At 41.1% G+C, this 14,290-nt stretch overlaps 1 protein-coding gene across 9 annotated transcripts in view; it reads left to right on the forward strand.

The window, feature by feature from the left end:
• Positions 1–14,290, forward strand: part of KHDRBS3 (KH RNA binding domain containing, signal transduction associated 3) — a 185,657-nt gene that overhangs the window by 142,929 nt on the left and 28,438 nt on the right. Inside the window, exons 8-9 of one of the 9 annotated variants that reach the window (XM_077847358.1) lie at positions 5,280–5,407; positions 5,439–5,665. The exons of 7 other annotated variants lie outside the window; for them this stretch is intronic. In XM_077847358.1, coding sequence (XP_077703484.1) covers positions 5,280–5,316 — 37 coding nt within the window. In that variant the 3' untranslated portion in view covers positions 5,317–5,407; positions 5,439–5,665. Of the gene's footprint in view, positions 1–5,279; positions 5,408–5,438; positions 5,666–14,290 lie in introns of those variants that run through there. One more of the 9 variants, XM_077847357.1, reaches the window with a different exon arrangement.

Here is a 14,290-nt window from a genome sequence, read left to right on the forward strand (position 1 = left end):
TGGGAAGGGTGCTGCACGGGAGGGAGATAAGGTGAGAGGTGCCACATGGGCACTGAGGCTCAGGGCTGCAGGCAGCACGCAGGAGCACTACGGAGCCCGGAAGGGCTACAGGCCAGGGCTGCTACGTTTCCGCTTGGATTCAGAGTCATTTCTTGGCAGTGGAGGGGCTGGACGGGCAGGTGGTAAGCCGAGAGGCAGAGGCCAATTAAGAGGCTGGTACATTATAAGGCCTTTAAATGTCAGGGAAGACTCACTTAAAGAGACATCTTGTCTGACAGCCAGTCTGCCTTCTTTGAAGTGATCTTTTCAGTGTTGAAACCCGTCACACCTGAAGGAGGACAGAGAATCACATGAGAATTGCCCACGTTGACAAATGTAGAAGCCACTCTTTGTTAGGTATGCTGAGTATTCGTTTAATCCTCATGACCTGTGACATAAACATCAGTCTTTTCACAGAAGAAGGAAACTGTGATTTATAAGAATTAGGGAACTTGCCTAGGATCACGCCACTTATGAGCAGAGGAGCAGGCTTTGCACCCAGGTCTGTGGCTGCACATGTCCTAACTCACCCCTACCAAGCGTCACAGGTGCCATGAAGCAGCCGGTCCACTGTAAACCCAAGGGAAGTGGCTGTACTGTGGGGCAGGCTGAAAAGATGGTTCTGTGCACTGTATGAGTTTGCGAGAGTTACTGTAACAAATTACCACAGCCCAGGTGGCTTAAGCAACGGAATTTTATTTCCTCACAGTTACAGAGGCTAGTAGAAGTCCAAAGTCTAGGTATTCGTGGATTTGGTGTTTTCTGAGGCTTCTTCCTGTGGCCTGTGAATGGCACCTCCTCTGTGTGGCCTCATGTGGTCCTTCCCCTGTGCATGTGCATCCCTGGTACCTCCACATGTGTCCACGTTTCCTCTCTTCTGATGGTGCCAGTCAGATTGGATTAGGACCCACATGCAGCCTCACTTTAACTGAATCACCTCTTTAAGGGCTCTGTCTCCAAATACAATCCCATTTGGAGGTCCTGGAGGCAAGTGGGGCTTCAACATATGCTCTGAGTGGGGGACCCAATCCAGCCCATAACATGCACATATTAGAACACTGGTTTAAACACAACACTCTGTGTCTCAGAATTAGAAATCCACTCTACACCAGTTAGGGTAGCAAACTTTCAAATCCTCTCTAGGAACAGATAATATTAACATGGAAATCACCACCACCACCACCTTCAGCTGTTGTACATTTACTGTGTGCCTGCTGCTCTCATCCTGTCTCCCCTCTTGACATGCCCTGAAATGTTGCAGAATTCAAGTCTAAACATGTCATCCCCTTATATACAGGTTCAGAGAAGTTAAGTGGGTCATCCACACTCAAAAGACAGAGCAGTGGTCCAGACTCAGCTTGGCCCCACATTCTTTTTGTCCTTTGTCCCATTGTCTCTCCACTCTCGTCTCGTCGTGGCTTTGATTTCAGTGGCTGGAATGAATTCCTATTAGTATTTCCCATATACAGTATTCAAAAATCTGATACTTTGTGATGCTTTAGAAGCCCATAGGAATTAGGCCTCCATCTGAACTGGAAGGGTTGCCTTATCAGACTTGGACTACCTTAATCAAACCTAAAATTTCATTTGTGCTGTGTATTGATGTTGTAAACCAGGACTAATGAAATTAGGAGCCTTATTTTTCCCATTTTACATTAGATCTTTTCAGCATATAGCTGAACTGCCACACTCTCAAGGAGCCTGCAGCCTTAATATTCACTAATAGATAATGCCTTGTAGCACTCAATGATCTGTAATCTACAATTCCTTGATTTTGACACTTCAGTTTCTGTAAAATTAATTTCGTACTTCAATAATTCTCTCAATCAGAACTTGAAAGCCCATTCTGTGCTATAGTTGTAAGGTTCAGTATTACTGCAGAATTCTTTACCTGGTCTGCTTTGAGAGTATAGAGCTATTCTGAAAATATTCTTTGACACATCATGGTGTGGAAGAAAGAGCATGAGCAGAGGTTCAGCTGCACTGTCCACCGTGGTAGCCACTAGCTCATGTGGCTGTTGAACCTTGAAATGTGGCTCATGCAGATTGGGATGAGCCGGACGTGCAGGATACACACCAGGGTCCAAGACTGAGCATGATATAAAGAATATAAAATAACCCTATTACTAAAATTAGTTTTACCTCTTTCTTTCTTTCTTTCTTTCTTTCTTTTTCTTTCTTTCTTTCTTTCTTTCTTTCTTTCTTTCTTTCTTTCTTTCTTTCTTTTTCTTTCTTTCTTTCTTTCTTTCTTTCTTTTCTTTTTTCTCTTTCTTTTCTTTCTTCTTTCTTTCTTTCTCTCTTTCTCTCTTTCTTTCTCTCTTCCTTCCTTCCTTCCTTTCTTTTTCTTTCTTTCTTTCTTTCTTTCTTTCTTTCTTTCTTTCTTTCTTTCTTCCTTTCTTTGGCTACTAGAGAATGTCAAATTACAAATCTCTCTTGGATAATGCAGAGTTAAAGACTCTGGCTCACTCTCTGGCACAGCAGCACAGTGTAGTATCTCCTGATTAAGGCACCCCCTTACCCCTTGGGGTAAGCAAGTCAACTCACCAGGTGCAGAAAGAAAATTAGGGAGGGTCAACCCATATTCATCTTTTAAAATTTCTATTTCCATGTTTTGTGTTGTATATAAATATAATCTGTTAATACTCTAGTGCATGTGTTACATATAAACAGTTGCAGTAATAAGATCAAAAATGGTTTTCTTTCTGATACAGATGTGTTATCAAAAACTTTTGGATATCTTCTGGCCAACCTATATTTAGACCCCAGTTTAATTTTTGCTGGTTATGTGGCTTTGGGCAAGTTATTTGACCTCTCTAAGCCTCACTTTCTAAAATGTAGACCTCTATTTCTTCTTTAGATGGTCAGCCTGAAAGTTGAATGAGACAGGAAAGCCCACAGTCTCTGGGAACGTTTGCAGGATGTGGGGAGCATGTCCTCCATAGTGTCTTTTCCGTGAGAGAATTAATAGGGTAATTTGTGTAAGGCAGTTAGGACAGTGTGTAAGGAAGGGCAGTGTGTAAGGCAGTTAGGGTGGTGTATAAGGCAGTTAGGATGGTGTGTAAGGCAGGGTGGTGTGTAAGGCAGTTAGGGTGTTGTGTAAGGCAGTTAGGGCAGTGTGTAAGGCAGGACAATGTGTAAGGCAGTGAGGGTGGTATATAAGGCAGTTAGGGTGGTGTATAAGGCAGTTAGGGTGGTGTATAAGACAGGGCAGTGTCTAAGGCAGTTAGGGTGGTGTATAAGCAGTTAGGGCAGTGTGTAAGGCAGGGCGGTGTATAAGGCAGTTAGGGCAGTGTGTAAGGTAGCATAGTGTGTAAGGCAGGGCAGTGTGTAAGGCAGTTAGGGCAGTGCGTAAGGCAGTTACACACAGGGCAGTGTGTAAGGTAGCATAGTGTGTAAGGCAGGTCAGTGTGTAAGGCAGTTAGGGCAGTGTGTAAGGCAGTTAGGGCAGTGTGTAAGGTAGCATAGTGTGCTAAGGAAGGGCAGTGTGTAAGGCAGTTAGGGCAGTGCGTAAGGCAGTTACACACAGGGCAGTGTGTAAGGTAGCATAGTGTGTAAGGCAGGTCAGTGTGTAAGGCAGTTAGGGCAGTGTGTAAGGCAGTTAGGGCAGTATGTAAGGTAGCATAGTGTGCTAAGGAAGGGCAGTGTGTAAGGCAGTTAGGGCAGTGTGTAAGGCAGGGCAGTGTGTAAGGCAGGGTGATGTGTAAGGCAGGGCAGTGTGTAAGGCAGTTAGGGCGGTGTGTAAGGTAGCAGAGTGTGTAAGGCAGGGCAGTGTGTAAGGCGGTTAGCACATTGTACTAGTAAATCCTAGTTCCTGCCCTCCTTCCCCAGTTCTAAATCACTCTGCTTCTCATTCACGTAGGGAAGGCACTAGAAGATCTGGAAGGATGTGTGAGTAAGTGATTTACAGGGAGAATGAGAAGCGAGAGGGGACCCTGTGGAGGCTGCGTCCCCTGGGATGGCCTGGGATTAGCAAACTGAGCAGCCGTAACCCACTTGAAAACAAAATAGGGCAAGACAGCAGGCCCATATATGGCTGGCCGTTGGGCATTGTTACCTGCTGTGTGCACGGGTCCCTTTCAGTAATGACATTTAAACTTTATAAGCTGTAATCATTTTATGGCACCGTTTTGTAGCAGAAACAGCAGTTTCTCTCAGGAGGTTTTACAAATTAGGAATTTTTTCTCCCAATTTTCAAATACCTTGTATTTAAATTAGAGTACAAATGAGAATCCCTGCAGAGTGATAGAAGATTCGGTAGAGTTCAGCTACATTTCCCCATTGATTTTTGTAATGACCTTGATAGTGCTAATATTGTAGTATAAAACAAAGCATTGTTTCTCTAACTTCACACATTTAATGAGTAGCAAGCTGTCAACACAATTGCTGTGAAAAGAAATACGAACTATTCTTTATAATATTGGGATTGTTCAAATATACATTGGCTCAGAAATAGTTATTGATTGATTTCTTTAGACACCCCTCCTGAGTCACTATGGTGAATAAAATGAGCAGGTGATAAATGGCCTCAGCCTTCAGAAACCTGCCCCTGCCCTGACATGACTTGAGACTTCACAGAAGTCCTAATTTCAACTCTCAGAAACCATTTGTAAATATATCCATTTTGTTGTAAATTAAATAGAATTCAGTCTTTATTGGATGTTTTATTTATAATCCTACAATAGTTGCAGCTGGGTAGCATGATGACCACAGGTAATGACACTATATTGGATTTGGGAAGTTTGCTGGGAGACTGGATTCCAAGTGCTCTTACACACAAAAAGGTAACTATGTGAGGAGAAAATACATTAAGAGGTTTAATGTAATCATCATTTTTCTATCATCATGTTTACAACCTTATAATTTTCCTTAAAAAATCACAGTATCTTAGTATGTGTGTCTAATAATTGTAAATTCTCAAAGGAATATTTGTTTCCTACTGTGAACACAAAGAAAGTAGAACAAAAAGCGTTTCAAAAAAGTGTTAATACCCCTGAGCATAAGTGGATGGCTGTGCGGTGAGGATAGTGAGTTTCTAGATGAGTTTAATACGACCTATCAGTTTCCCAAGAGCTTTGTGGTTTGACTGTACTTTCAAGTACATATTTCATTCCATCTTCCAAAATCTCTGTGAAAGCACTTAAAATTTCTGAAGAAAAAAAAAAAGGAATTAGGAATAATAGCTGCTGGTTTTGGAGTATCTGTTGAGTTTAGCACTCAGCATCTATGTTCTTTCTATACAGTTATCTCCAATTTTTGCAGCACCCAACAACACGGTGAGTTTCCCACCCACAGAAGTTGAAGGATTGCAATGTAAAACAACACCTCACCCCTTTATCCAGATAGGCAGGGTGATGAACGCAGCCAGAAGCTATGAGTACTCTTGGTTTTTTTTCAAATACCAATTCCAAGGAAAGCAATGAGACACGATTTAACCTTGCCATATGCCTGCCACCTCGCTGCTGTTGCTTCTGTTGGCAGCTTTAGGATTGTATGTCCTGCAATGCCTTCTCAAGAGCCGACTGCAGAGGTTGGAAGAGGATTTGGAATTTCCATTTTGGAAACGGTGACCTGTTGTTTAACTTAAGTTGTCACCGTTTAAACATCAGTAAAACTGTTTTTCAGAAGACATTTGCCATGTGGTGTCATTGTTGCCTGTCTTGGACTTTGAAAATCAGTGATGGTTTGGCATGGATTAAGAGATTGTTAATTCTGCCTCGTAAAATTTCTGTCAAGTATACTTTTACCTAGTCTGCTCCTCTGGGATTTTGTCTGCTTGCTGCACAACCACTGATGATGCCTCTTAGCACCAACTGAGCCGTGTAAGCTGGCAACAAACAAACACATCCAGCCTGTATTGTGTAGACATTGGTGAAAAGCAGAGATACCAGCCCAAATTATACTGTAAACCCATAGCTTCCGTAATTCTCAGCCAAGGACTCTGAGGTAAGAAAGAAAGGAGGGAGGACTGTCGTGAAAAGGTGAAACCAGTGCCTAGAAGGGGAAGGGGAAGGGAGGAGCAGGCAGGAGTGTTGGCAGGTACAAGAATTGCACTGAGGATCGTCATTACACACTGACCCTCCAGTGCAGAGTATTGGTTACACTAAGACAGATGCATGTGTGTGTGATGTCTGTCTCCTCAGATACTAACTTTAACCTCAACAGGTGGAAATGGTCATCCCCATTTTATTCTTGAGGACACTGACACCCAGAGAAAGATTTAATAAGTGGCCCAAGTCTACCCACTTGGTGACTATTGATTTCAGTCCATTTTCTTTCTGTTATAGGAGTGTCTTTCCAGGAGTCACACACCTACCACTGATGTCTCACAGCGTGGTTTCAGATGGCACACAGGCAGACCTTTTTTTTTTTTTTACAGTTCTAATGATAGATTTTAAAGTTACTAGGAAAATATACTTAGTGTGTCAAGCACATGATTTTTTTATTTATTGCTATAATTCAATTATGATGCATTGAAATGGAAATAAAGTCAATACAGAGAGTAATGTTAAGTCCTGGTAGGCTGAGTGGTGCAGAGGGGTGACAAGTGCTGCCAGCGGTCCAGGAGGGACTGCAGTGTGGCCAACGCTACACTCTGCCTTTGTTGACTGGGTAACTGCCAGCCGTTAGTGTGCCACTGCCGAAATGGGAAGGGTGGTCAGTGAATCTGAGCCATGATCAGGCCTCCCTTGGAGTTCCTAAACTTGAACCTTGACCGTATTGAAAGCAAGCCAAGAAGTTTTATAGCTTCAGCAGGAAATTCCTTAGAATTAAATTAATAAAAAATAAAGAAAGAATTTCCAGATTCATTAAGTTATTAGCACAGTTTGAAGAAATCAAATATCAGTTGAGTACTTAGGAAGTGTTCACTACTGTATCAGATGTCCGTATGCCTGCCGTTTTGTTTTATCCCCCAGAACCTCTCAGATGGTCAGGCCTTACTTTAACAAATAAGGAAAGTGAGACTCAGAGAATGTGAGCCTGTCCAAAGTCAAGCCTCATACCCAGTCCTCTTAGAGCTCAAGCCCATGCTCTTCTGCTCAACTTGGAGGCAACAATTAAAAAAAAAAAACCTGTCCCTATAAATGTGGAGAATACCCACCTCTTGCATTCACCATGTGGAATCTTCATGCATGATCTTTACGGGTGCGTGGGAACACAGGAGTGGGGCAGACACAGGCTAGTGGCAATAAATCAGTTGCCACTGTCAGTTCACTCTTTCATGTTCTTGAGAATACATGAGATTTATCACTGAGGAATTGCAGAATAATGGCAGTATGTGAAAACAAAGTCCACCAGGGAGATGTACTACATCATTTGGATTTAGCGCTGCCATCTGCTTAATAGCGTTGAGAAGACTAAAGCGGTGCTTATGATCAGCCATTCAGAGCAGCGACAGATGCTGCAGAGCGCACGCACAGGGAAGGAGGGTCACTGCTGAAATGCAGAGTATGCGACAGGGTTCCCCAAAAGTTGGGGTGTTGCTTAAAACCCAGATTTTAAGCCTTCACTATAAAATTTTAAGGCCTGTTAGATAAAGCAATCTGCACAGTGCCCCCCCCCACACACCGTGTTTCCTTTTGCCATGTCTCACACATCCTTAAAATGTATTTTTATTGGGGCAGCCCTGATGGCCCACAGGTTTAGCACCACCTTCAGCCCAGGGCCTGATCCTGGAGACCCAGGATCGAGTCCCACGTCGGGCTCCCAGTGTGGAGCCTGCTTCTCCCTCTGCCTGTGTCTCTGCCTCTCTGTCTCTCTCTCTCTCAATCTCTCTCTCTCATGAATAAATAAATAAAAGATCTTTAAAAAATTATTTTTATTAATTTTTAAGAGAATTTTCCTAACCCTGTATGGTTTAAAATTGTGATAAGATTTAGTTTAAAACACCATGGGCTATAAAACCAGGCAAACTTGGATTTGAATCCCAGCTCCATCACTTCCTTAGCTGCATGATTTTGGCTGCATTACTTGTTCCAGTCTTTTCTCATCTGTGCAATGATGACAACATTTGATTTATTAAGACTGTGATTCAGTGGAATGGCAGATGTGATGTAAAGAGCAAAAATTCAGTAAACTCACTAACGCAGCACAGATTGGGCACCACACACGGTGTACTTTACAGCCTTATGGCAGTGGGTTGCTGTTATTATCCCATTTTATAGATGAGGAAACTGAGGCACAGACATTGTGGGATGTGGAAAATGAATGCTGGAGCTGGCATGTGAGCCCAGACAGTCTGAGCACTCTGCTCTCCTGCCTGTCTGTGCACCTGTTGCTGTTAGGAGTATTGTCACTGCATTGAGAAACTTGTAGTCTTTTTCTGAGGAAGACTCCAGTCAGTAAAATCCCAACAAATAAACAATCTGAATAAAATTATACATGCCGTTTTGATTCCCCATTTGTGAAATAGGTATTGAAGGCTTCATTTAACTTATATTGTTTAGAGTCATAACATGTTTGGAAGCACAGACTTGAGGTCAAAGCTTGAAGTTACTTGTGAAGAATGATTTATAATAGAGAATGTCAGGGTGCTTGAATTTCTCAGCATCTAGTCAAACCTCATTTACTGGACTTACAACTTTAGAGGCTGAAATGATTCAGATATGGTATAGATTGTATTTTCCTCCTCTATTTGTCATCAGGAAGGGATATGTTCCTTCCAGAGAGTAATTTACAAGTGTTCATCAAGAATCTTAAAAGTGCGGGATGCCTGGGTGGCTCAGCGGTTGGGCACCTGCCTTTGGTTCAGGTCTAATCCCAGGATGCGGGATCGAGTCCCACATCGGACTCCCTGTGAGGAGCCTGCTTCTCCCTCTGCCTGTCTCTGCCTCTCTTTCTCAGTCTGTGTCTATCATGAATAAATAAATAAATCTTTAAAAAAAAAAAAAAAGAATCTCAAAAGTGCTTGTAACCTTTGACTCAATATTAGCAAACAAGTGCCTGAACTTACTATACAGTGAGTGCCTAGCAGTAGAGGTATGTTTAAAGGCTTTTTAAAAAGAAAAAAACAGTTTGTGGCAAAGTTCAGGGAGAGAGATATGACATTTTTCAGTATGGGAGGAAACCTATCTATATCACTGTGGCCAAAATAAGACATAAAACAGTGCCTGAATGAAGGCCGAGTCAAGACTTGGTCCATGAGGATGGAGGGCCATTCTCCTCGATTGGAATCATGGCTCTGCATTGGCCAGCAGGGCAGCTGGGGTCCCATCACTGAACTTGCGCTTCCAGTTCTGCATCTGTAAAACGTGGGTGGTGGTAACAGTAGGCACCTCATAGGATTGTTATAGTTAAATGAGTTAATATATGAAAGGCACTTTGAACAGTTCTGGCACATTGTAAATGCTATCATTAGCTATCATTACTGTAATTATCTAAAACCCTTGGGGCTAAGAGTCTTAGATTTAGAATTTTTGAATTTGGAAAGATAATACAGTTACGTACCATATGTTATACAACTCCAGGGGAGTCTGCTTGCGCTTCTCTGGGGTAGCGATTACCCCTGGTATTTTCTGAAGTTTATGATCAAGGAAAGTATGATTACAGAGAGATGAAAAACATATATGGTGAATTGAAAAACAAGATTTCTCAAGAGGGGCATGGTGATCAGCCTTGGCAGTTTGTAATCTTACCAATATAGCAACATTTGTTAGTGCTAGCAATTAATTTTAAAAAAGGATAGACTAAAGGATTGGGAGAGGACCATCCTGTTCAGTAGAAGCCATTATGGTAGCCAGGCTTCTCTTGATTTGGCCCTGATTTTGTCTGTAGCCTCATGTCAGGTCACCCGTGGATACAGTCTAACCTTATATTGAATTGTGGGTAATTCGCTCAATAACACATGAAGTAGGTGTCAAAGCATGAAGTATGAGAGTAAATTTAATTCCTTCGTGGCTCCTTCAACTATTTTCCTCACTCATACCTTTTAAAGACATTGTGGCTAGGCTATGTATTTCTATAAAAATTGCATGGAATTTTATTTAGACTTTTCCAAAATGGCACAAACAGGATGATTTGCTTTCTTTATATTTCATCCTTACCTCATTGCTTGCAGCAGAGCAGCAGTTCCTTGAATCAGTTGTTTTCCTATCTAGCAAGCTTCCCTGACCCACTCTTCATGCCCCATCCCTTCCACGTTCTATCAAGCACTAAGCCAGCCTTCTGTTTTCAAAATACTCTTACTGCCTCCACTCTCCAGCAGTACCCTACTAGACTACTGAGAGTCTGTTTCCTTTTAATACAGAGAAGCTCTCAGTACCAGGACCCTTTGTATTTGTCCTTCCTCCCCATACCTAGTGCAGTACTGGTCAGAGAACTGACCTATCTGTGGTTTTCAGTTAAATGGATACCATTGAAGAAGTCTGTATCTGTTTTCTTTACTGGAAACACAGTAAGAGGCCTGATAGCATTAAAAAGTCTATGAAAATGCATGTTGTTCTTACCCTGGCTGTGTAGCAGTGTCACTGATACAGTCTTAAAAAAAATAGGTGCCCAAACCGATCTTCTATTTAATATTTTTAATCTAGATTTTGGTGTAGCTCAGCTATCTGAAAGTTTTTAAACTCGACAGATAATTTCAGTGGGCAGCCAATATTGAGAACCATTCTTCTTGTCTAGTAAGCGTTATATAATGAGGTGTTATATATAAAGCACTTTTCACAGTGCCTAGCAGATAGTTGCTAAGTAAATGTTTGTTTCCCAAAGAAATGCAATATTGGAATTTCTGTTATTCTTCCATTCATTCATTCAGCACACAACTATTGAGTACCTACTGTGTTCCAAGAAGTATCCCAGGACTTGATAAGCATCGGTGAATAAAAAGGGTAAAGATCGTGCCCTTGTAGAGCTTAAAGTCCAGTGGTGCTCATGTTTAAGTATGGCAGTCGTGCTCAGCTTCCTGAAGGAGGTGATGGAAGACTTGAAGGAAGTAACAGCCTTTGCCTGAGGGGCATCTGTGGGAGCAGTGGTCTGTGCAAAAGACCTCTGATGGGAGTCTGTCTCGTGTCTTCCGGCACTCTTAAAGTCCCTCTTCTTCCATTTGAATTTGTGATTTTAAATTGCCTAGTAGGAAACTTCAAATTTCCCTTTGGAATAAGGTATGTTTGAATAACTTGGAGCAAAATGTCTTACCTGTCCAAGAATGTGTTATAATAATTCTTCCTGGTAGTCTCCGTATGATTGAAGGAGCTTGCAAACTTAAAACTGTGAAGACACAGGTGACTGTTGCCGGTGCACACTGATACCTTGGCCTGTGACAGCTTTAGTTTTCAGGATAATGGCTCTAAAAACTATCCACATCCTCATCCAATAACCTATGGTTACGTTCCCTTACGTGGCAGAAGGGACTTTGCAGATGTGATTAAAGATCTTGAGATGGGGAGATTATCCCTCATGATCATACTTGCAAATGCCTTTACCAAAATATATAGCAAATCAAAAATCGGATACTTTATCATGACCAAATAGAGTCTATCTCAGCAATGCAAGATTTATATAATACATGAAAGCGAATCCGTGTAATCCACCACACTAAGTAATGGAAAACAATCATGTGATCCTTTCCATAAATGCAGGGAGAATGTTTGACAACATTTAACCTACATTGATGGTTAATAACAAATAGAATTCTGGGCAAACGAGAAATACGGGACAGTTTTCCCCAACTGGATAGAAGATATCTACCAGAACACACACACACATAGACCCTCAAGCTAACATCATTCTTCACTGGAACATTCCAGGCCTTCCTGCCAAGACTTGGGACAAAGCAGGGTTGCTCACACTCCACTTGCACTCTGCCTTGGGCTGAGCAGCCTGACCTGTGCAGGAAGGCGAGTGAAAAGGAACAATAGGCGTGCGGATTGAAAAAGGAAGAAGTAAACTGTTTTATTCACTGATATCATGATCAGGTGGTTGAAAACCCTAAGGGACCCACTAAAAAACTACCCAAACTAATCAACTTGTCAGTTGTAAAGCAGTCAGTACACAAGTCCTGTATCTGCACGGACTAGTAGTCAGCAAGTGGTAGACAACCCCCCAGAGACCGTGCGCAATAGCGTCAAAAAACATAAACTACTTAGGGATCCTTTTTAAACAGTCTTATGGGGCAGCCCTGATGGCCCAGCGGTTTGGCACCGCCTTCAGCCCAGGGTATGATCCTGGAGACCTGGGATCGAGTTCCACATTGGGCTCCCTGCAGGGAGCCTGCTTCTCCCTCTGCCTGTGTCTCTGCCTCTGTGTGTGTGTGTGTGTGTGTGTGTGTATGTGTGTGTGTGTCATGAATAAATAAATAAAATCTTAAAAAAAACAGCTTTATGGATATATATTTTCATGCTGGAAAATTCACCATTTAAATTGAAATTTTAATTACTTTTTGTAAGTTTACAGAGTCGTGTGACTGTCACCACAATCCCATTTGGGAACTTTTTTTTTTTTTTGATCCATTTTCATCACTCCAGTAAATTCCCTCATCCCTGTTACAAATAAACCCTTTCCTAACCCCAGCCCCAGATCACCATTAATCTCGTTTATGTTTTTATAGATTTTCTGGGCATTTCATTTAGATGTAATCAAAATATATCATCTTTTATATCAGTGTTTTTCACTTAGCACTATGTTTTTGAGGCTCATCCCCATCATAGCATCTATTGGTATTTTATTCCTGTTTTATTACTGTTTTATCCACTTATGGGTACACTGCATTTTGTTTATACTTTTACTAGGTGACTCATACTGTTGTTTTCATTGCTTAGCTCTTACGAATGATGCTACTGTGAACATTTATGTGTAAGTCTGTGGAGCTTGTGTTTTCATTTCCCTTGAGTAGATATCTAGGAGTGGAATTGCTGACTCAAGTGATAATTTTATGTTTGACTTTTTAAGAAACTGCCCAACTGTTTTTTCAAAGTGATTCTACCATTTTAAATTTCCACCAGTGATGTGTGAGGATTCTTAAGGATAATTATAAGAAAAATGTGTAAGATCTCTGCAATGACAACTGTTACTAAAACGTTGCTTACAGAAAGCAATGAAGGCCAACCAAATGGAGATACATAGCCCATGTTTTTGCATTTGGAAGACTCAATATTGATAAAGATGTTGACTCTCCCTGAAATTAACTGCAAATTCAGTACAATTCCAATCAAAACCTCTACAGTTTTTTGTTTGTTTGGTTTGGTTTGGTTTGGTTTCTCTTTGTTCTTTTTGGTACAAAATGACAAGGTGGTTCTAAAATATATAGAAATGCAGAGGACCTAGAATAGCCAAAGCAGTCATAATAATGAAGAACAAGTTTGGAATATTGACTTTTCTGACTTATAAAAGCCCCGTAGTGAAGCCATTCTGGTACTGTACAAGGGTGGGTAGTAGGCCAGTGAAAATCCAGAAATGGACCCACACATAATTGCTTTTAGGAGCACCAAAGCAATTCAGTGGGTAAAGAACTGTCTTCAGTAAGTAATCTTGTAACCATTAGATATTTGTATAAATAAAGGTAGCTTTGATCACACATACACACACACCTCACACCATTTACGAATATTAATTTGAGATGGTTCATAATTTCAGGTTAAAGTTAAATTTATAAAGCATGTAGAGGAAAATATTGAAAAAAATAGAAATCAAGAAAAGATTTAGAAATTTGACTTCATCAAAACTTCAAACATCTCCTAATCAGAGGACATCATTAGGAAATAAATAAATAAGCCAGTCAGGAAAACATGTTTGCAACACATACATCTGACAAAAGACTTTTGTCTAACCTATATAAACTGTACAATTCATTAAAAAAAGACATAACCCAATTTTTATAATATGCAAGAACCTAGACCAGAAATTTCACAAAAGTATAATATTCAAATGGCCATGAAGAACACGCCAAAGTACTCAGAGTCATGACTCATCAAGGAAATGCAAATGCAGATTAAGACCTCGGTGGGAAGACCTCAGTGGGATGCCACTAGGCTCCCACTAGAGTGACTAAAACAAAAATCATTGACAGCACCAAATGTTGGTAAGGCTATAGAGCAACTAGAACTCCTACATGTATAAAATGGCACAACAATGAGAAGTTTGGCAGTTTCTTTAAAAATGTTGAACATTTACCTACCCTGTAAAATCAGTAATCTACTCGTAATAGTTTTATCCCAGAGAAATGAGAGTATGTATCCAGAAAAAGCTTTATTTAACAATGTTCAAAGTAACTTTCTTTATGACAACCAAAACCTGGAAACCACCCAAACGCCCTTACACA

Source organism: Canis aureus, chromosome 14 (genome assembly GCF_053574225.1).
Source record: "Canis aureus isolate CA01 chromosome 14, VMU_Caureus_v.1.0, whole genome shotgun sequence".
Taxonomy (NCBI): Eukaryota; Metazoa; Chordata; class Mammalia; order Carnivora; family Canidae; genus Canis; species Canis aureus.